This window comes from Orycteropus afer, unplaced genomic scaffold (genome assembly GCF_000298275.1).
Source record: "Orycteropus afer afer isolate SDZICR_OR568_19922 unplaced genomic scaffold, OryAfe1.0 scaffold00028, whole genome shotgun sequence".
Taxonomy (NCBI): Eukaryota; Metazoa; Chordata; class Mammalia; order Tubulidentata; family Orycteropodidae; genus Orycteropus; species Orycteropus afer.
In genome coordinates, this window is record NW_006921615.1 from 8,468,580 (window position 1) to 8,492,829 (window position 24,250).

The following is a 24,250-nucleotide window of genomic DNA, read 5'->3' on the forward strand; positions in this document are numbered from 1 at the left end:
TGAACCTTAGGCTTTCTTCATTTTGTTTTGATTTTTTTCCTGATTGATCCTTTTCCAAAGAAGTATTCAGCTATTTGTTTTCAATCTCATTAATTTTGTCTTCCATAGCATCAGTTCTTCTCCTTTGCCCTTCTAATGTGTTATCTATTTCTGACAATTTAGTATTAATCTTCTGGATTTCTATCTGTAGATTTAAAATCATTTCTAATATTTCATTTATTTTGACATTTTGATCTTGTATTTTCTTCCAGAATTCTTGTAACGTTTTTTCTGTGTTTTCTTTTGTCTGTCTCTCAATCCTTTGAAGATACCAGAAGATAATTCTTTTGAATTACTTATCAGAGAGTTCCAATGCTGCTTCTTCCTCAGGGATGTGTTCTGGGTCTGTATCCTGCTCCCTTGTTTCTACCACTTTATCCAGCTTCTTTGTGTGGACTTTGATGGTCTCTTGTTTCCAAGGCATCATGTTGTTGTTGTATTTAGATCTCTGTTAACTGTTTGTGAAGAGCAGCCAAGGGTGATTCAGGCTCTTCTTGGTGGTTTTTTATTGTTGGCCCGTTGTTGGAGAAGGAGTTAGTGGCTCTTGCTCAGCAAGTGAAGTTGCAGGAGGTGTGGGTGTAGTTGTGTCTTATGGGGACTGTTGTCTCCCATACAGTTATACACAAATTAGAATTGAATAACCATCAAAAAACTAAAAGCACATGGACGAAAAACACATCATGTAATTACACAGGAACAGTAACCAAAAAAAGAAAAAAGGGAAAAAAAGAAGAAAAATCAAGAAAGTCTGCAATATGTGGGGATAGGGCACTAAGAAAAAAAAGTAGGGAAGCAGAATAATAAATGAAGAAAAAAAATGGGAAAAATGCAAAAAGAAAAACATGGAGTGGGGTTAATCACGAGAAAAAATGGGGAAAAGAAAAAAAAATACGTTAAAAAAAAAAAAAAAATTTCAACCAGGCACAGGGAAAAGAAAAAAATTCTGAAAGCTAGGACCTGGTAGGGGAAGATTAATAATAAAAAGGAAAAAAGTATTAATAATATTAGTTGTTTTAAAACAGACAAATACAAGCAAACTAATCACCAGAATAAAGATAGTGAAAAAGAGAAAAATAAAAATAAAAAAAGAGAAAAAAAATCTGTGGAGGACAGGGCAGGGCACCCAGGCTCTGTCTGAGCACACAGACTGTGATGGAGTTCCTCTAGGCCCAGAAGATAGGTGGGATTGGGGGGGTGGCCACACCTCCATTCACCAGGCGGATGTGGGGTGTAAGAGTAACATGAGGAATGTTGTACCTTGTCAGTCTTGCAGGTCCTGACTGTCCTTGGGGTTGCTGGAAAGCAGAACGTTTTCTTAAGCCCCAGGAATCTGCAAGAGCACTGTCTCTTTAAATATCCAAAATAGTCAAGCTGCTTTTTAAACCTTCAAAAAGGCAGTGTCCTCCACACCGGCAAAAGTCCACAATTCAGCCCACCTTTCTCTTCACCTTCTCTGATTGTTCCCCAGCCGTTGTGCACAGTCCTGCGTGCAGTCCCTGGCTAGCACGGTGATTTTTAGGTTAGTTCTTAGGTCCTACCACCACTTGGGAATCTCCAAGCTGTCTGTGCCCTCAGGATCACTGCCAGACCGCAATGCCGTATGTCTCCTTTTTTGGTATTTTCACGCAAATTCTTCTGCTAGTTGGGGTTTAGTCCACTTCTATATCTTTCCCTTCAAGGGTCCGGGGTCCAGAATTATCTTCTTTGTCTGTGTTAATTGGTTTCTCTTTTCTTTGTTGAAGAGGGTCTGTGCAGTCTTTCTGCCTAGTCTGCTATCTTGCCGCTAATATCTAGGTTGTCATTCTTGTAGTAAAAATTTTTCTTTGGATAGAATACAGTGAGAATAGATATGTTCCTGAATTGTCTTATACTCATAAAGTAGAAAATGAATCACCTTTAATTTTTTAATTTAAGAAACTATGTTGTTGTTGTTGTTATGTGCCGTCGAGTCGACCCCGACTCATAGCGACCCCTCCTTGGGTTTCCGAGGCAGTATCACTACGGAAGTAGGATTGCCCAACCTTCCTTCCGATAAGAAACTATAGTAGTATGTAAAGGGAGTAGAGAGAAAGAGAGAGAGAGAGAGTGTTTATATATGTATGGTGTTCCTCCTTCTGTTGATACATACATATTTGTTCATCTGTTCTTCTTTTCCGGTTAATTATCAGTTGAGTAGCTTTTATGGCAATCTGCTGCATGGGAAGAATAATACTGAATGAAGAGATGGTTTTTAATTAATAGTTTATGGACTACTTGTGAAGATATTTGCAATACAGTGAAACTACTGAGAGCTGGAACTCTTATGAGACTGCCTTGTTTTTCTTGGTCTCGCAAGTTTTCTACTTTTGACTGGGGGCAGTTTTACCACTTTTCTATTGCTGTCTATTAGTGGAAAATATGTGAATTTTCTTTCTTTGGTAGGATTCTGCCTTACACAGGTACCTTTTGCAGGTTTTGTTTTAGTATAAGGTAGTACTGAGGGTTCTGAGTTAATAAAAAATACTTCATGGGAAATTGCAGTCAATGTCTTGAGACAAAATGTATGTGATCTGCTGTATGGAAAATGAATTTGCTCTGTAAACTCTCACCCAGATCACAATTAAAAAAAAAAAAAAAGCTTCATGTGGGATGTGGGGCTTTCATTTGGATCTTTTAGGAATGGCCAACCTTATACGTTTATTAGTTTGGGTTTAAGCTTCATGAAGCAGAATTAATAAATGGCTTCTTAATCTCATATTAATTGCTTCAAACAAACTTAAGAGAAAAACATCTTTATTATATTCTGTTCTCTTGTCTGTTGTGATTTCAGGGTTTTGCTTAAAACAATTTGTGTTGACACTTGACTTGATGTTAAAGATGATTGGTTACATGTGCAGACTCAAGTCCTTGTTGATTGAAGAAGTTTATATTAATCGAAACACTTAAGACTCAATAGCTATAAAATTGAAAATATAAAATATTTTGCCACGTTTACCATGCTGTACTTAAAATGTTTTAAATATCTATGATTTATTTTATTGTAGAGCATGGGCCTGGAATTGATATATTCACACCTGGTAAACCTGGAGAATATGACTTGGAAGGTGGCATATGGGAAGATGAAGATGCTCGTAATTTTTATGAGAACCTCATCGATTTGAAAGCTTTTGTTCCAGCCATTTTATTTAAAGATAATGAAAAAAGTTGTCCGAATAAAGACTCCGGCAAAGATGATTCCAAAGGTAAATTCTAAAGGGAAAATTTTTTCCTTATGTGTTATAAAAATTAACTTCAAAATATGTTTGTCTAATGTAGTTATTAGTGTTGCAGTATGAACATTGGGCCATTAGCCTAAATGGTGGAATAAGTGGGAATATTGCATAAAAGGATGATGACTGACATGCTTTTAATATTACCAGTACTTTTAACTTGATATGATTTAATTTGAAAATGTTTGTTTAGAGTATCTTGAATTTGATTCATGTGAGATCTTGGTAAGGTGTGAATTATCCTTAATCAAACTGTTAGTGAAAGTGTTAACCTCTATAATGCTTGTTATCTGTACTGCTCTTTCTAGGCTACATACTTCCAGTTATTTGTGAGGAAGAGCTACTTTAGGGAAATAAAAAGCTTTGAGATCATCACCAGAGTGGGATGTACTGACTGCCAGTTACACCAGGTTTTTTAAAGGGAATTATGCCAAACCATAGAGATTGAAAACAGGAAATAGAATGGCACAGTGACAATGACTTAGAGAAATATTTTTTTTAAAAAAATTTACTTTTATCTTTTAGTATATTGATTAGTAAATCCATTATTAGGAAACCAAGAGTCTCTGTGTGGGGCACATGGTTAAGCAGTCATCAACTAGCTGAAAGGTTAGTATTTTAAACCCACTAAGAAGTGGCCCACTAAAAGGTGCTCTGGTGGTATAGTGCCTAAGTCATTTGACTGGTTAACCAGAAGGCTGGTGGTTCAAATCCACCAGCTGCTCCTCAGAAGGAATATTAATATTGGGCAACCTACTTCCCTAGAGATACCACCTCGGAAACCCAGGGAGGGGTCACTATGAGTCAGAATTGACTTGATGGCAGTGAGTTTGTTTTTTTTTTTCTTTTTGGAAGAGGTGCCTTAGAAGACAGGCCTGGCAATCTGTTTCCAAAGAGTCACAGCCTTGAAAACCCAAAGGAACACATGGTGTTGGTATGAGTGAGAATTGACTGAATGCAAAAAGGACAAGTAAGCCACATGTTCTGACCTCCTCTAATCCCACAAGAGGAAGACAGAATCACCATCAGTAGCCCAAGGCCTATTCCTGCAAGGCCAGACATGCTGCCTCCCTCCAGCCCTTTCTCCAACTGTTCCTCCTAAAGCACCCACCACCTCTCTCCTGGGTTTGATAATTCACTGCAGTGGCCACACAGAGCTCGCAGATTATGGGGTTTATTAGGGAAGCACCAGGCTACAATTCAAGTTCAGGAAAAACGCTCAGTGTCTCACCCAGCCCACTATCTCTCAGCCAAGTCTCTCACAGTCTCCCCCAGCGGTGCATGTCCCTCGGTGTCTTACTCAGCAGTGTGTGTCTCTTGTGTCTCTTTCCCAGCAGCACGTGTCTCTTTCAGGAGCGCGTGTCTCTTTTCAGCAGCATGTCTTCCTCATCCAGCAGTCAGAGAGAGTTCTGCCTCTAGGAGGCCTCCTTTTGAGCCTGGCAGAGTGGCCAAACTAGCCAATCATAGCATCAGAACTCTAAGCACCTGAGAGAGAGTGGGAACCTCCCAGAACATTGTTTTGTGCCACTCTCAAAAGAAATACTCCAGGTGGACAACTTGAGTAATCAGGAGCTCCTCAGTTGCTCATAGCAAATTCCACCTTGTAGTTTACAAAGACTTATTGGTAGAAAAGCCACACTAAGTAATTTACTACACTGCACTGAATGACACCTGTTTTTATTATTATGATTATTAAACCAAACTCTGCCATTGAGATGGTTATGACTCATAGTGAACCCTCGTTGGGTTTTTGAGGCAGTATCTCTGTGGAAGTAGATTGCCTAGTCTTCCTTCTGTGGAGTGGCTGCTGGGTTTGAATCGCTAGCCTTCTGGTTAGCAATCAAATGCCTTAGGTACTACACCACCAGAGCTAGAGAACTTAAATATTTTTTGTTTAGTAATCACTTTGTTCCAAGCTTCATTTTAGCACTTTATAAATAAGAACTTCTTAGTCCTTATAATAATCCTGTAAATTAGCTACTCTTGTTATCCCTATCTTTCAGATGAGGAAAATCAGGCAAAGAGTAGTTAAATAACTACCCAGGATTAAGTAAGTTACATAGCTAGTAATTAGCAGATCCATAATGTAAGCCCTGTCAGTCTGTGCTCTTAACTACTCTGTTTAGTGCCTTTCAAGTTAAATTAAAATTATTTTTGTGCTTTCAAAAATTTGGGAGTATACATTGCTTTTGATGTATAAATAATATTAAGTATTAAAGAGTCAGCATCTCATTGTTTACATTTCCCTTGTGGGAAAAATATACAAGTGTGTATCATTTAATATGTATAATACGTTCCATTAAGTAGGACATTATGTAATTCAGATGTTGTGCAAATACCATATTAAAACTTTATGTTGTTGGAGGATCAGATGAAACCCTAGAGGAAATGGATGGATCTTTGTGATAAACCTTGAAGCTTGGCTTGGATTTTGACAAGATATGTGGGGGAGGGCCTCCAGGTATACAGAGTGGCATGAGAAAAGACAGAGAAGTCGGAAATGATCGAGTATGTTTGAAGAGATGGTGAGGATTGAAAAATTTGTCTGTTTAGAAGATGCATTAAATTAGACGAATAGTGGGAAATTGAGTTGGGCTATTTTATTACAGTCTTTGGATGCCATTTAATTGAAGTTTCTGTGGCAGAATAGTCCATAAACAGCTTTATGTTTTACAAAGGTTACTCTGTCAGTCATAAGTAGGATGAATTAGAGTGGAAGTATAGACCAGTTACAAATGATCAAGGCAGTAATACTTGTTATTGTAATAAAAATGAAACAAAAGGATATGATCAAGAAATGTAGCCAAGAATTTGGTAACTATTGAAAGCAGTTGAACTTACATATTGGAAGGAGAAAAGTACCCTTTCAGTTTGTAGAATAAGTAGTTTATGGGTAAAAAACTGTATAACAGTTTCTACAAGTTACTGATTTGATCTTAAGGCAAACCTGTTTTGCCTTTTATTCTTAGTGGCATGATACAAAATTAATCATTCAAAACTGTGCTTCTTTTGAAATCAGTATATTAAATATCTCTATCATTATAAGGAGCCCTGGTGGGACAGTGGTTAAGTGCTCAGCTGCTAACCCCAAAGGTCAGCCATTTGAATCCCTCAGCAGCTCGATTGGCAAAAGATGATGTAATTCGGATGTTGTGCAAATACCATATTAAAACTTGTGACATTCTGGCTTCTGTAAAGATTTACAGCCTTGGAAACCCTATTGGGAGACTATGAGTCAGAATCAACTCAGTGGCAATGGGTTTGTTTTGTTTTTTAGTTGTATCCTTAGAGCTTGCTTCCTCAAGTACCCTCACTGAACCTATTTTCCTATCTCTTTGAGACCTCTAATTCTTTGCTTGGTTCCCTGTATTCACTTACTTCCTTTTCTAGATTGCATTCAGTGGTCCATCTTTAGTGTCTGTGTTTCACATTCTTTCTCTTCCTTTACTTCATTTATACCTGTCTGACAAGTTCAACTCTTCAGTCGGCTTTCTGTCTGCTTCTAGACTGTTGATCTGTACTGGAAGTCATTAATTAGACAGATTGGTAACTGTAAATTTATGATGACCAGCATTAGCCATATTCTCAACACTGTCTGGAAACTTGATGACATGTATGTCATTAGCTCACTCTCCCACACTCCACAACATTTTTTCATTCTGTGTCCAGTTTTCATTTTGCCCCTTGTCTTTCTTAGCAGAAGATTGTACCTAATGCAGTACTTCACAAAGAAGATAGGAGTCATTAGATAGAATTCTGTCAAGTGTGTGCCTCTTCTTACTTGTAAATCTGCCTGCCTTTGTGCTTCTGGTATATTTCTTCCTTGAGTAATATAACCTTTTACACTTCCTATCACAGGCCAATCCATCTTCTGTACTCTGCATCGAATCTCTTTCCTTCTCCTGAACCATATATAATTCTTTATTCTCTGATACTTGGGTCTGTCTGTCTCTTTCTTGGGTCTTTATGTTGATATTCATACGTTCTCATCAAGACAGAGAGAGAGAGAGAGAGAGAATGAGGGAGAGAAAGAAGAAAGAAAGCAGCAAGTAGATTAAAACAAACTTAAGACTCTTGAAACCTTCTGTGCCTTTTTATTCCTTTCCAGCTATTGTCCTTTTTCCTTTTTATATAGTCTTCAAAGAATTTGCTACTCATGTATTTGTTATTTTCTTACCTCCTCATTCTTCAGCCTACTCCAATTTGGTTCCACCCTTTCCCTACCCTGAAAGTACTCTTTTTTTAAAAAATTTTATTTAATTTTTTTAATTGTGATTTGGGTGAAAATTTACAGAGCAAATTTACTTTCCATATAGCAGTTCACACACACATCGTCTCATGACATTGACTACAATTCACCCCAGAGTAACAGCTCCCCTCCTACTTCCTCCTGATAGTTACCTCTTCCCTGTGTCCATCCCTCCATGCACTCCTGCCCCCTGAGCTGTCTCCCTGTGTGTAAACAGCCCTCCTATTCGCTCATGATTGATCTCGCCAAGGAGTGTATGTACCTCAGGTACATGTTCAACTCCTATGCCTGTCTTTTATTTGGCTGGAAGCCAAAGGTGTGGGTTCAGTTCCAGACCTGAAGGGCAGTTAGGGACCATACTCTTAATGGTTCCACCAGGCTCTATCAGACCAGCAAACCTGGTCCCCACCCCACCCCTTTTTTTTTAAAATGATGTTAAGTTTTATTCCACATTGTTCTTCCACTCTATCCAAAATCTCCTCCATAGATGCCCCTCTGAGTGGTTGACAGTGGTAGCCAGGCACCATCTAGTTTTTCTGGTCTCATAGTCGTATAGGCTAAGGATCGTATGGTGAACTGGTCACGAGGACTAATTGTTTCCATGAATCTTTGGTTTTCTTCATTCTTCTTTGCTCTGGATGAGGAGAGACCCATTGTTGTATCTAGATGGCTGCTTGCAAGCTTTTAAGATCCCAGTTGCTACTCACCAAAGTAGGAGGTGGAGCAATGTTTTGTTTAGTTGTTGTTGTTACATGCCATTAAGTTGCACCCGACTCACAGCGACCCCTCCTTGGGTTTTTGAGGCAATATCACTACGGAAGTAGATTACCCAACCTTCCTTCCGAGGAGTGGCTGGTGGGTTTGAACCACCAGCCTTCTGATTAGCAGTCAAGTGCCTTTGGCACTACGCTACCAGAGCTCCTTTTGTTCAGTATGTTATGTCAATTGAGCTTGATGTCCCCTGTGACTATGGTCTGGAGCCCACAGGTTCAACTACTCATTCCCTCTGGGTAGCTGGCTGTGACCAAGTGACTACAGCATTGTCCCTTGTCAGCTCTGCTATACCCCTGGGAATTTTTTTTTTTTTAATTGTGATTTGGGTGAAAATTTACAGAACAAATTCACTTTCCATACAGCAGTTCACATACACTTTGTCTCATGACATTGACCACATTTTACCGCAATGTAATAGCTCCCCTCCTACTTCCTCCTGATAGTTACCTCTTCTCTGTGTCCATCCCTCCATGCACTCCTGCCCCCTGAGCTGTCTGCCTGTGTGTAAGCAGCCCTTCTTTCTCCCATGATTGTTCTCTCCAAGGAATGTATCTAGCTCAGGTAAATGTTCAACTCATATGCCTGTCTTTTGTTTGGCTGTAAGCCACAGGTGTGGGTTCAATTCCAGACCTGAAGGGCAGCTAGGGGCCATAGTCTCAGTGGTTCCACTAGGCTCTGTTGGACCAGCAAACCTGGTCCCCCACTCCTGGGAATTCTTACAGAACATTCAAATACACTTGTGGAACCATTGTCTGCCACTGCTGTATGGTCTTGGGTACACTCCCTGCTGCATAGCCATACCTAATAGTTCAGCCTGCCCACCTATCTGTCCACCCGTGTACACATGTTGGCCTTCACTGACAACATAGTACTGTATGTGCAGAAGGGTTCATCTTTGTTGTCTGTACCTCCCATCTACCTCTCTGTCTTCCTCTTCCTCAGTGCCACCGTGTCAATCACTCACATTCTGGTACATTGCCTTTTCTTCACCCAAATCAATTCTTGTCTCTACCTATCTAACAGTGTTCCCTTCTCTACACCCCCCCACCCCCCGTAACCAACAAAGAAAATCTCCTTTCGTATGTAAACTGTTCCTTGACTTTTACAATAACGGACTAGTACAATATTTGTTCTTCTGTGATTGACTTATTTCACTCAGCATAATGTTCTCCAAGTTTATCCACCGTATGCAGTGTTTTGCAGATTCTAGGTTATTCTTTAGGGTTGCATAGTATTCCAGTGTGTGCATGTACCATAGTTTGGTTATCCGTTCCTCAGTTGATGGACACCTAGGTTGTTTCCATCTTTTGGCTATTGTAAATAGCGCTGCAATGAAATGGGTGTGTATATGTCTGTTCTTGTCATGGCTCTCACTTCTTTAGGATATATACCTGGTAATGGAATGGCAGGATCAAATGGTATTTCTGTTTCCAACTTTTTAAGGAATCGCCATACGGCTTTCCACAGTGGTTGTACCATTTTACAGTCCCACCAGCAGTGTATGAGAGTCCCAATCTCTCCACATCCTTGCCAGCATTTGTTATTTTCTGTCTTGTTGAACTTTGCTGCTAGTGCTGGAGCAAGATGGTAACTCATTGTTGTTTTGATTTGCATCTGTCTAATAGCTAATGATCATGAGCATTTCTTCATATGTTTGTTAGCTGCCTGAATATCCTCCTTGGTAAAGTGTCTATTTATGTCTTCTGCCCAGTTTTTAATTGGAGTATTTGTCTTTTTGTTATTGAGTTGTTAGAGTTTTCTATAAATTCTAGAGATAAGTACCTTGTCAGATATGTCATTGCCATATATTTTTTCCCAATCTGTAGGTTCTCTTTTGACTCTGTTGGAGAAGCCTTTGGAAGCACATAAAAATTTAATTTTCAGAAGGTCCCATTCATCTAGTTTCTCTTCTGCTGTTTGTATATTTTGGGTTATGCCATGTGTTAAGGCCCCTAAATTTGCCCCTAGTTTTTCCATGAGGAACTGTATAGTTTTAGGTTTCACATTTAAGTCTTTGATCCATCTGGAGTTAGTTTTTGTGTATGGTGTGAGGTACAGATCTTGTTTCATTTTTCTACAAATGGATATCCAGTTTTTTTCCCCATTTAATGGATTTTGGCCCTTGTCAAAGACCAGCTGACCGTAGATCGATGGATCTATTTCTAGGTTTTCAATTCTATTCCATTGGTCTCCTGATACTATTCTTATCAAAATCACCAGTCACCCTCATGTGGCATCTGGTGGACAATTTCCAGTCTTTACTTTATTTGCTCTTTCACCACTATTCACCACAGTTTACTGCTTCCGTCTTGAAACATTTCCTTCCCCTGGCTTCTGTGGTATTAAATGCTTCTGACATTTTTATTTATCTAGGGTTTTCACCTTCATATGCAGTTTTAAATGTTTGTGTTTCTCAGATGGCAGTGGAGGGAGTAGTCAGTAATTAAGTCCAGCTGATTTAATCTCTTTTTGAATGTGTGTGTGTGTATAATAAATACATACATGCAAATATCTATGTATGCACACACAAATATTATAAATATTTTTTTGAGATACATTTATCTTAAATTCATCCTGCCCTCATCTTGTTGTAAGGAGCTGTGGTGGCAGAGTGATTAAATCATTCAGCTGCTAACCAGAAGGTCAGTAGTTCAAACCCACTGGCCACTCAGCAGGAGGAAGATGAATTAGTTTGCTTATGTGAAGATTTATAGCCTTGGAAACCCTATAGGACAGCTCTTCCCTAACCTATAGGGTTGCCATGAGTGGGAAACTCCGTGGCAGTGGGTTTAGTTTCACCCTATTGTTACTATTCTAATCTGAACTAGAATAGTATAAATTATAACTGCCACCATCTCTTTCCTAAGCAGTTAAAATTTTTTTATACCTGGTCTTCCTTTATTTGCTCTTGCTCACTTCTGTGCATTCTTAAAAATTCAGTTTATTCTCCTGCGCAGAATCCTTTAATGGCATTACATTGCACTTGGAATACAGTTGAAACTTTCAGTATTATCTCTAGGACCCTTTATGACTTGGCTAAGGGTTGCCTCTCTAACTTTATCCTTCTACCACTCTTTCCCCTCCTTAGTTTCTGGAACAGGCCAGCCTTCTTCCCTCATGGTGTTCATATGTTGCTGTGTTTTCTGCTTGAAATCCTCTCCCCACCCTGCTCTCGTGTCCCTCTGTGACATATTATTCAGTTTTGTCAGATAGATTGTATATTTCTTGATCACATTTTAAGCTTTTTCTGAATATTCAGCATAGCATAGTTCTAAGTACGTAGTAGATAAAAACTAAACCAAACTCACCACCATTGAGTCAATTCTGACTCGTATCACCCTCCCCTTTGGGTTTCTGAGGCAATAAATCTTTATGGAAGTAGATTGCCCAGTCTTCCTTCCATGGAGTTGTTGGTGGGTTTGAACCACCAACCTTCTGGTTAATAGTCAAAATGCCTTAGGTACTATGCTACCAGAGCTCCTTACGTACAAGCCAGACATCAAGGGAACATTGGAGACTGAATGTATGGGAAGGAGTTTTGTCTGTTTTATTCTAGTTCTTAGAACAGTGCCTGGCTTATAGTAAGAATAAATATTCATTGAATGAATGAATGAGAAAATGATAGTCTATCTGCATTTAGAGACAAGAAGATCATTCCATATTAGTTAGGTTCTTCCATATACAGTATGGCATCAAGTATCATCAAGTATCATTGACATTTTGCATTGCTTGCAGAAATTAGGAGTTTAGAGAATATAACAGAAGTTGAGGATGAGAACTGTAATAATTCCAGTCATTTTAACCATAACTCCATAACTCATTTATGCATAAATTCTTGAACTCTGTTTGAATTATTTTATTTTGTTTTTTAATTATGAAAAGTTTTAAGCCACTAAAGTAAGACTGTTGTAGTGAACTCACATTTACATTTCACCTACTTTCAATAATTATCAACATTTTCCCAACATTTCTGAACTCAGGTTCACTTCTTCTTTGCTTTTTTTTTTATTCTTCCTATTTAACTTGTAACCAAATCTTGGCAATTTTCTTTTGATATGTCTCAATTTTTGGTTTCCTCTAACCTGACATCTAAATTATAAGATTATTTTCCTAATTGGTCATCCTACATCTAGTCTTGGGAGCTCTGGTAGTGTAGTACCTAAGGCACTTGACTGCTAATCAGAAGGCTGGTGGTTCAAACCCACCAGCCACTCCTCAGAAGGAAGATGGGGCAATCTACTTCTGTATTGATACTGCCTCGGAAACCCAAGGAGGGGTCACTATGAGTCAGGTCCGACTCGACGGCATATAACAACAACAACAACACTTCTAGTCTTTACTTTTTTTTTGTAATTTATTTTGTATATTGTTTTAGGTGCTTTTCAGTTGATTTCAACTTACTGACTCCATGTGACAGAATAGAACTTCCCCATTGGATTTTGTAGGCTGTAATTTTTTTTAAATTTTTTATTGTAATTTGGGTGAAAGTTTACAGAGCAAATTCACTTTCCATACAGCAGTTCATACAGGAGATACATTTTGTCTTATGACATTGACTCCAATTTCCCGCAGTGTAATAGCTCCCTTCCTACGTCCTCCATACTTCCGTGCGTCCTTCCCTACCATGCACTCTTGCCCCCTGAGCTATCTCCCTGTGCATACATTGCCCTTCAGTTCTCCCATGATTGATCTCTCCAAGGAGTGTACCTACCTAATGTAAATGTTTTGTAGAATGTAATTTTTATGGGAAGAGATTGCCAGGTCTTTCTCCTGCAGAACTGCTGGGTGGTTTTGAATTAGTAACTTTTGAGTTAGTATCCGAGTGATTAACTATTGTGCCACCAGGGTTCCTCATTTATCTTGGGTACTGCTGCTAAATTAATTTTCATATCATATTGCATTTAAGTGTTACCTCCTGCTCATGATCCAGCAGAGATCATACTTAATAAAGGAGAAAATCTGAACTACTCATCCTGGAGCTTGAGATTCTCCTTAATCCAGTGCCACCTCATCTAATCACCTTTATTTTCCCCTCAACTTTAGCACATATCAGCAAGCCATGTTAAGTGTCTATTTGTTCATCCATTCATTCGTTCCTTTTTTCAAGGAACAAATGGCATGTAGCATCAAAGAAGTTATAGTTCTCATTCTCAGTGAGCATGACACAATATTTCCAAAGTCTGGATATATTAAATTTTCATTTAAATTTGTTGGCTAGGATGTGGTACTTTGTAGGTTCTAATATAAGTGATGCTGGTTTTGTGAATCCATATCTATTTCTGCAGTAGGATTTCAGTATGACTTTTAATTCAGAAATATATGTTCTTTTTTTTGAAACAGAGGCAAAAGAATGTAAGGATAATAAGGAAGTATCAAGTCCAGATGATTTGGACCTTGAGTTGGAGAATCTAGAAATTAATGATGACACCTTGGAGTTAGAGGGTGGAGATGAAGCTGAAGATCTTACGAAGAAACTTCTTGATGAACAGGGTAAGGCACTATTGTGCCAAAATTTTTCATTTTTGATTAATTTTTATATACAGAGCTCTTGCCTAAGGATATAATTCCTTTCTTCTTAATTCTCTGTTGCTGTGTCATTTCCCAGCCATTGCTCTTTTGAAATTTGATTTAGAACAAAAACACTACATATCCAATATTATGTGACTAACAGCTTTAGCGATTATCAACATTCTAAAATGTCATCTTAATTCTAAATATCTAAATAGATATTTCTACTTTTTTGACTACTTGTTGGTACTATCCTGAATTTACTTTTATTTTCTAACAAAATTTTTATAAACTTAATGTAATTATGTTAAAAAGTTATTCTTAAATGGTTTGAGGGATAGAAAGACAACTAGCATTAATTCATCTGTGATACTTTTATCTTTGTAATGAAATCATGTTTTGGATTTAGTAATAAAAATATCACACTGCTAATTATTTACTAAATATTTCCTATCATGTTTCCTTACTAGTTTGCGCTCTTGGTTGTAGGTAATTCATAATGAGCTTAAGCATGAAATAGAATATTTTGATTTGTGTAACTGAGAAATCTATAAGTTGACCTCATGGACACTCATGATTTCATCATATTTGTTGATATGTGTTTGCTAATTTCTGTACACCTTCCCTACCTTCTGTTAATATTGCTTTTCTTTTTTGTTGGCTTCATTCATTATTTCCTACTACAAACTCTCTTTCCTTTTGCCATGAAAGGAGGAGGGTGGGCGTGACTAGAGGCTGCACCAGGCTTGTGTCCTACCAGCTAGTGTCATCAAAGAGAGAGTTTTTCTCCCACTGTCTGTATTTAAATAGTCCTGTGACCTCTAGCTAAGAGGAATAGTGTTGCTTTGATTGGTAGCACTTACCTCCATATGGAAAGACCAGAAATTATATCTGTTTTTCAGAGTCCTTGTTATGATTGTTGCTGTTAGTTGCATTTGAGTTGAATCATTTCTAACTCATGGCAACCCCATGTGTGTCAAAGTAGAACTGTGCTCCGTAGGGTTTTCAGGGCTGTGACCTTTTGGAAGCAGGTCACCAGGCTGTCTACCGAGGTGCCTTTTGGGGGGGGTGTCAGAATTTAAGCCTCTTGGCTCATACGATTGAGTGTGTGCTTAACTGTTTGTGCCACTCAGGGTCCTTCCTATCACCCATCAAAATTACAGGAAATGGAGGAGGCTTCGTTCTTAAAAGGAAAAGGTTGAGAACACTATAAATTGAAGAATATGGGGAAGGGACGCTAGACAGAGAAAAATAAGACTTACTATAGAACTCCATACATTTTATCATTAAGTTTTTGTGTCAAATGCAAATAGTTTGTCTTTTTTATAGTTAATATCTGAAACATTGACATACTTAGAGTTACGACTCTAGAGATTCTCAAACTTTCTAGGGTAATATTTCAAAAAATGCTTAGTTTTTCATGAATAAGAACATAGCTCTAGATTATTTTCCAAATAAATGATAGTAGATTATGTTTTAAATTTAATTTTCATTTCTTAAAAAATTTATTGTAGTTATATATATATATATGTATATATATATATATATGTATGTATGTAACAGTTTGCCATTATATCATTTTTAAGTGTATAGTTCAGTGACACTAAATACATTAACCATGTTGGGAAACCATTACATGAAGAAATAATTCCCCATTTCTTCCCTCCTCTTACCTGTTAACTACTAATCTACTTTCTGTCTATGAATTTACCTACTGTAAATAATTTCATGTAAGTGGAATGCTACAATATTTGTCCTTTTGTTTTAGCTTATTTCGCTTAGTGCAATGTTTTCAAGGTTCCTCCATGTTATAGTATATGTCAGAATTTCCTTCCTTTTTATGGCTGAATAATAGGACATTTTATGAATATACCACATTTAGTTTATCCATTCATCAGTTGATGGACATTTGGGTTGTTCCCACCTTTTGGCTATTGTGAATAATGTTGCAGTGAACATTGGTTTACAAGTATCTGTTTGAATCCCTACTTTGGAGTCTTTAATATGTATACCTAGGAGTCATAGGGTAACTCCATGTTGTAACTTTTTGAGGAATTGCTAAACTGTTTTCCAAAGAGGCTATATCATTTTACTTTCTCACCAGCAATGCGCTGAGATAGTTCTAATTTCTCCACATCTTCAACACCTGTTTTCAGTGTTTTGGATAACACTCAACCTAGTGGATCTGAGGTGGTATCACATTGTGGTTTTGATTTGCATTTCCCCAGTGACTAATAATGACATTTGGCATCTTTTTCATGTGCTTACTGGCATTTGTATTATCTTCTTTGATTGAAATAGCTATTCAAGTCCTTTGCCCATTTTTTAAAAATTGGATTGTCTTTTTGTTGTCTGGTTCTAAGAGTTCTTTATATATTCTGCATGTGAAACCCTTACCGGATCTGTGGTTCCCAAATACCTTCCCCCATTCTGTAGGCTGTACCTTCACTTTCACTTCAGAATTCTCTGATGTACAAAATTCTGAAATGTGAGGAAGTCCAGTTTATCTGTTTTGTCTATTGTTAGTTCTTTCAGTCATATCTAAGAATCCATTGTAAAAAATAATGTCTTGAACCTTTACTCCTGTGTTCCTCTAAGGATTTTATGTTTTTAATTCTTTTTTTGTAGGGGGGTGTGGTGGTTATGTTTTTGTGTCAACTTGGCTAGGCCCTGTTGAGTGGCTGGGCAGCTGGGTGTAGTATTCCCCGTGATGAGACTGGTGATCAGCTCCATGGTGGAATCTTCTGTGAGCAGCTGAGTAGCTGCCATTGGTTATATGGTCTGCTTCCCATATATAAGCAGCAGCTTTGGGAATGGTCTCTAGCTTATGGCATGCATGGACCCTGCACGTAGCTGTGTCGTTTTTCAACAGCCTGCCATGCTCTGCCTACCTTGGGACATAAATGGACTTGAATTAATGGCCTGCTCTGTGGCTTGGTAACATTGGAACTGTGCCATTTGATTTGTCGACCTTGGCTTGTTAGCCTCAGCAGCCAGTAGCTGCCTTAGTGAAGAGATACCTCTAGCTTCAGTGGGCTGGGAGCAAGAGGCAGAGCTGAAGCCCAGGGTTGAGGAGCCTTCACACATCTCCCACAGGCCGGCACTTTAAACTTGGACTTAAAGCCTCCAAACTATGAGAGAATAAACTCTTGTTTGTTAAGGCGATCCAGTTTGTGGTATATTCTTGTCAGAGCGGCACTAGATAACCAGAACAGGAGGGGTATATCTTCGTAGAATAGGTGGGTGGATCGCCTTAGGGTTTTAATTCTTACATTTAGGTCCTTAATTCATTGTGAGTTAATTTTTGTAATGGTGCGAGATATAGGTTCATCTTCAGTCTTTTGCATAGGATCAAGTCATGTAGTTGTATGTTTTTATTCTTGTGTTTTCTCTTTGTATTTTATATTAGAACAAGAGGATGAAGAAGCCAGCACTGGATCTCATCTCAAGCTCATAGTAGATGCTTTCCTTCAGCAGTTGCCCAACTGTGTCAATCGAGATCTAATAGACAAGGTATGATTATCTCTATGCCATTTTACTCAAGCACATAGACCTTGTAGGATTTCTATAATTAGGAATGCCAGATTTTTTCCCTCATAAAATGAATCATTTATTCAAATGGAATCTTAAAAGGCAATCTAATATAAACACAGATAATATTTTTTACAGTCCGCCCAGCAGCGTACGAGTCCCAATCTCTCCCCATCCTCGCCAGCATTTGTTATTTTCTGTGTTGTTGAACTTTGCTGCCAGTGGTGGGGCAAGATGGTATCTCATGGTTGTTGTGATTTGCATCTCTCTAAGGGCTAATGAAGGAGCTCTGGTAGCATAATGCCTGAGGCACTTGACTGCTAACCAGAAGGCTGGAGGTTCAAACCATCAGCCACTCCTTGGAAGGAAGATAGGCAATCTACTTCCGTAGTGATACAGCCTTGGAAATCCAAAGAGGGGTCGCTATGAGTCGGGTCTGACTCCATGGCACATAACAACAACAACAACAACGGCTAATGATTGTGAGCATTTCTTTATATGTTTGTTGGCCTCCTGAATATCTTCTCTGGTGAAGTGTCTATTCATGTCTTCCGCCCATTTTTTAATTGGATTATTTGTCTTTTTGTTGTTGAGGTGTTAAGAGTTTTCTATAAATTCTGGAGATAAGTCCCTTGTCAGATATGTCATTGCCAAATATTTTTTTCCCAATCTGCAAGTTCTCTTTTGACTCTTTTGGAGAAGTCTTTGGAAGCACATAAACATTTAATTTTTAGAGGGTTCCATTCATGTAGTTTCTCTTCTGCTATTTGTGCATTTTGGGTTATGCTGGATAGTCTATCTATGCCATATATTAACCTCACAAATTCACTGCCCTCGAGTAGAACTCGACTCATAGCTACCCCTCCTTGTGTTTCCAATGTGGTATCACTATGGCAGTAGATTGCCCAACCTTCCTTCCATGCCATATATTAGGGCCCCCTGAATTTGCCCCTAGTTTTTCCTTGAGGAACTTTATAATTTTAAGTTTCACATTTAAGTCTTTGATCTGTGTGGAGTTAGTTTTTGTGTATGGTGTGAAGTACAGATTTTGTTTCATTTTTCTGCAAATGGATATCCAGTTTTGCTAGCACCATTTATTAAACAAACATTCTCTTCCCCATTTAATGGATTTCGACCCTTTGTCAGAGATCAGCTGACCATAGATCGAGTGATCTATTTCTAGTTTCCAGTTCTATTCCATTGGTCTATGTGTCTGTCATTATACTAATACCAGGCAGTTTTGACTACTGTGGCTGTACAGTAGGTTTTAAGATCCGGCAGTGTGAGACCTCCTAGTTTGTTCTTCCTGAATAGTGCTTTGTTTATCTGAAGTCTCTCTCTTTTCCATATCCTTAAAGAATGTTGATGGGGTCTGGATTGATATTGCATTGAATATATAGATTGGTTTGGGTAGAATTGACATTTTCACAATGTTCAATCTTCCTATCCACAAGCGTGGAATGTTCTTCCATTTATGTAGATATCTTATGGTTTCTTGAAGTAGTGTTTTATAGTTTTCTTTGTACAGGTCTTTTGTGTCCCTGATAAGATTTATTCCCAAAGTATTCTATTTTTTTGGTAGCTATTGTAAATGGTGGCTAAGGCACTTGACTGCTAACCGGAAGGCTGGTGGTTCAAACCCACCAGACACTCCTTGGAAGGAAGATGGGCAATCTATTTCCGTAGTGGTACTGCCTTGGAAACCCAAGGAGGAGTCGCTATGAGTCAGGTCCAACTCGACGGCACATAACAACAACAACAACATTGTAAATAGTATTGATTTTCTTATTTCTTCTGTAGCAATCTCTTTGCTGGGGTAGAGGGATCCAGCTGATTTTTGGATGTTGATCTTGTATTCCACACTATGCTAACTCTCTCAATTAGTTACAGTAGATTTTTGACTGAGTCTCTTGGGTTTTTTAGGTATAGGATCATATTATCAGCAAATAGGGGTAGTTTGACTTCTTCCTTACCAATGTGGATGCCTTTGATTTCCCTTTCTTGCCTTATGGCCCTGGCTAGGACTTCAAATACAGTGTTGAATAGAAGTGGTGATAGAGGGCATCCTTTTCTGGTTCCTGTGCACAAGGGGAGTCGTTTCAGTCTCTCTCCATTGAGAATATTCTTGGCTGTTGCTTTTGCATAGATGTCCTTTATTATGTTGAGGAATGTCCTTTCTTTTCCAATTTTGCTGAGAGTTTTGATCAGGAATGGGTGTTGGGTTTAATGTGTTTTTTTCCCTTTGTTTCATTTATGTTGTGGATGACGTTGATTGTTTTTCTAATGCTCAACCATCCTTGCATACCTGATATGAACCCCACTTGGTCATAATGAATTATTTTCTTGATATGTTGTTGAAGTCTGTTGGCTAGGATTTTGTTGGAGACTTTTGCGTCTATATTCATGAGGGCTATTGGTCTGTAGTTTGCCTTTTGAGTGATTTCTTTGCCTGGTTTTGATAGCAAGATTATGCTTGCTTCATAAAATGAATTAGGGACGCTTCCATCCTTTTGTATGTTTTGGAGTAGTTTGAGTAGGATTGGTGTCATCCTTCTCTGAATGTTTTGTAGAATTCTCTGATGAAATCCTCTGGGCCAGGACTTTTTTTTGTTGGTAATTTTTTTTTAGGACCTGTTCCACATCTTTTTTTGTTATAGATCTGTTCAACTTTTCCACATCAGTGTGTGTTAGTTTAGGTAAGTGGTGTGTTTCTAGAAATCTGTCCATTTCTTCCAGATTTTCAAATTTGTTGAAGTACAATTCTTCCTCATATTCTGATATTATCCTTTTTATTTCACTTGGTTTTATTGTGAAGTTGCCCATTTCATTTTTTATTCGTGTTATTTGTATTCTTTCCCTCTTTTCCTTTGTTAAATTTGCCGGTGGTTTGTAAATTTTATTAATCTTTTCAAAAAACCAATTTCTGGTCTTGTTGATTTTTTTCTGTTGTCTTTCTGTTTTCTGTTTCATTGATTTCTAGTTGAATTTTTATTATTTCTTTTCTTCTGGTGACTGTAGGCTTTTCTTGTTCTTTTTCTAATTGTTGCAGATGTTGGGTTAAGGTGTTGATTTTGGCTCTTCTTTTTTGATATGTGCGTTTATTGGTATAAATTGGCCTCTGATCACTGCTATTGCTGTGTCCCAAAGATTCTGGCATGTTGTGTTTTCATTCTTGTTTTATTCAGGGGATTTTTCAATTTCATTTTTTATTTCTTTTCTTACCTAGTCTTAGAGAGGGTGTTGTTCAGTTTCTGTATGTTCGCTCTTTTTCCATTGATCTTCCTATTGTTGATTTCTAATTTTATAGGATTATGATCTGAGAAGATGCTTTGCAGTATTTCAGTGTGTTTAAATTTATTAAGGCTTGCTTTATGGCCTAACATATGCTCTATCATGGAGAATGTTCCATGTGTATTGGAAAAGAATGTGTATTGTGCTTTTGTTGGGTGAAATGCTCTGTAGATGTCTACAAGTACGTGGATTGTATTGTTTAGCTCTTCTGTGTCTTTGTTGAGTTTCTTTCCAGTTGTTCTATCTTTCATCGAAAGTGGTGTATTAAAGTTTTCCACTGTAGTTGTGAAGTCATCTGTTGGTAGCTCTTTTAAAGTTACGTATTTCAGGCCTCTTTCATTGGGTCCATAGATATTTATTATGGTTATATCTTCTTGTTCACTTGATCGTTTAATCATTACATAATGTCCTTCCTTGTCTCAAATGGTGGTTTTTGTCTTAAAGTCAGTTTGATCAGAAATTAATATTGCCTCTCCTGCTCTTTTTTGATTGCCTTTTGTTTGATAAAACTTTTTCCAACCTTTGATTTTTAGTCTGTTTTAGTCTTTGTCTCTAAGGTGTGTCTCTTGTAGACAGCATATTGATGGGTTATGTTTTCTTATCCAATCTGCAACTCTCCATCTCTTGAGTGGTGCATTTAATCCATTAACATTCAGTGTAATTATCGACAAGTATGAATTGGTTGCTGTCATTTTGTTATGTGTTTTTTCATGGTGTCCCTGGTTTCTTTGTTCCATATTATTTTCTGTGCTGAGCTCGTTTTGTTTATGAATTGTGTTATCATTCCCATTGTTGCTGTTGTTTTAGTATTTGCTAAATATTTGTGCTTCTCCTCTCTTTTATTGTGATGTGAAGGTTTACCATTTTTCTTTGAGGTTACCCTGTGATTTACAGTTTTCTCTCTGAGCTTAGAACAGTCCATTCTAGCTTGCAACTCTCTTGACTTCCTCACCATTTAGAAGTTCTGTAACTACACAGTATTTTCCCTCTTTTTGGTTTGTAGTTGTCCTCACTTGCCAATTGATGTCTCTGGTTCTCTGTTTACAATCTTGTAAGTTTATTTTACTTTGGATATGTCCATTGCTGTGTTGGTTTCTCAGTTATATCATCTTGTATATTAATGGTCGGTTGTTGTTTGGTGTTGAAAGGACTCCCTTTAGTATCTCTTGTAAGGTTGGTCTGGTTTTAACCAATGCCTTTAATTTCTGCTTATCTGGAAATCTCCTAATGTCACCATCATATTTGAAGGGACAGTTTTGCCGGCTATGTATTTCTTCATTGGAAATTTTTCTCTTTTTGGGTTTTATATATACCATCCCATTGCCTTCTCACTTGCATGGTTTCTGCTAAGAAATCAGAACTTACTGGTATTGGTTGTCCTTTGAAGTAACTTTTTGCTTTTCCCATGCTGCTTTCAAAATGTTTTTGGTTTTGGTGAGTTTGATGATGATATGCCTTAGTGATTTTCTGTTTGGGGTTTTCTGTATGGGGCCCCCACAAGGGACTTCCTGAGTTAATATATTCTCATCTTTCATCATATCAGGGAAGTTCTTTTCCAACAAATCTTGGACAGTTTTCTCAGTTGTTCCCTTCCTGGTCTGGATTTCTGATTACACGTAGGTTATTCTTTTTGATGGTATCCCACAAGTACCTTAGGCTTTCTTCATTTTGTTTTGATCTTTTTCCTGATTGATCTCTTTCCAAAGAAGGATTCAGGTATTTGTCTTCAGTCTCATTAATTTTCTTTAGTTTCATTAATTTTGTCTTCCATTGCATCAATTCTACTCCTTTACCCTTGCAATGTGTTATCTATTTCTGACAATTTTGTATTAATCTTCTGTAATTCTATCTGTAGATTGTGTATCATTTCTAATTTTTCATTTATTTTGTCATTTTGTTCTTGGATTTTCTTCTGAAATTGTTCTAGGATTTTGTCTGTGTTTTCCTTAATTTTGTCAGTGTTTTCCTTGATCTGTCTCTCAATCCTTCCAAGGTACCTAAATACAATTCTTTTTAATTCCTTATCAGGGAATTCCAATGCTGCTGCTTCTTCATGAATGTGTTCTGGGTCAGTATCCTGCTCCCTTGTTTCTACCACATTATCTTGCTTCTTTGTGTGGTCTGTGATGGTTTGTTGTCTCTGAAACATTGTGGCTGTTGTTGTATTTAGATCTCTGTTAACTGTTTGTGAAGAGCAGTAAGGGTGAGTCAGGCTCTTTTTGGTGGTGGTTTGTCCTTGGCCAGTTGGTGGAGAAGGAAGTGGTAGCCCTCACTCAGTAAGTGAAACTGCTGGAGGTGTGGGTATGGTTGCATTGTATGGGCGTAGCTGCTGTCTCCCACTCAGACAAAACAACAATGAAAAAACCATAAAAAAAAGTAAAAACAAGTGGCAAAAAAAAAAACCACATAAATACATAGGAACAGTCCCCAGAAAAAGAAAAGAGAAGGAAAAAAAAAAAACTTGCAATATCGGGAGAGAGAACAATAAGAGAAAAAAGGTAGAGTAGGAGACTAATGAAGAAAAAATGGGAAAAATGCAAAAAGATAAACAAGGAATTGGGATAACCATGAGAAAGAAAAAAATGGAACCAGGAACACGGAAAAGAGAAAAAGCTGAAAACTAGAACCTGGAATGGGAAGAATAAAGAATAAGAATAAAAAGGACAATAATAATAATAATTTTAAAACAGATAAAAACAAAAAAGGAGGGAAAAAAATGTGGGCCAGGCGGGGCAGAGCACCCAGGCTCTGTCAGAGCACACAGTTGTTGTTTTGTGTTGTCAAGTTGTTTCTGACTCATAGCGACCTCTCCTTGGGTTTCCAAGGTTGTATCGCTATGGAAGTAGATTGCCCAACCTTTCTTCTGAGGAGTGGCTGGTGGGTACGAACCAGCAGCCTTCTGGTTAGCAGTCAAGTGCCTCAGGCACTATGCTACCAGAGCTCATTACAGACTGGGATGGAATTCCTGCAGGCCCAGAAGGTGGGTGGGAGTGAGGGATGGTCACACCTCCATTCACCGAGAGAATGTGGTGTATAAGAGTAACAAGGTATACAGAATGTCCTTGTGGTTCTCGGCAAGTGAAACCTCTTCTTAAGTCCCTGGAATCTGGGCAAATGCTGTCGCTTTAAATTTCCAAAATGGTCAAACCACTTGTAAACATTCAAAATGGCTACACCCTCACGATAGGCAGAAGTCCACAGCTCAGCCTGCCTTCCTCTTTGCTGCTTCCCCTTTTATTCACCAGGCACCAGTGCAGTTCTCCTTGTAGTCCCTGGCTAGCAGGGCCAATTTTTAGATTAATTCTTAGGTCCTAACACCATTTGGCATTATCCAAGTTGTCTGTGCCATCAGGATTGCTGCCACATTGCAACTCCATATGTCTCCTTTTTTGTTGTGTTCATGCAAATTCTTCTACTAGTTGGAGTTCAGTTCACTTTCCTTCAAAGCTCGGGGAGAGTGCCCAAGACCATGTATAGGGCAGACAGACAGTGTTTCTACAAGTGTATTTGTATATTCTGTAAGAATTCCCAGGTGTATAGTAGAGCTGACAAGGGACAAGGTTGTAGTCACTTCTTGGTCACAGCCAGCTATGTAGGGGTGGTGGTGGTG

General features: G+C 38.1%; 1 protein-coding gene across 1 annotated transcript in view; it reads left to right on the forward strand.

Moving 5' to 3' along the window:
* UPF2 (UPF2 regulator of nonsense mediated mRNA decay) overlaps positions 1-24,250 on the forward strand; it is a 140,602-nt gene that overhangs the window by 36,696 nt on the left and 79,656 nt on the right. Inside the window, exons 4-6 of the mRNA XM_007935433.2 lie at positions 3,063-3,260; positions 13,651-13,800; positions 17,228-17,331. Coding sequence (XP_007933624.2) covers positions 3,063-3,260; positions 13,651-13,800; positions 17,228-17,331 — 452 coding nt within the window. The remainder of the gene's footprint in view (positions 1-3,062; positions 3,261-13,650; positions 13,801-17,227; positions 17,332-24,250) is intronic.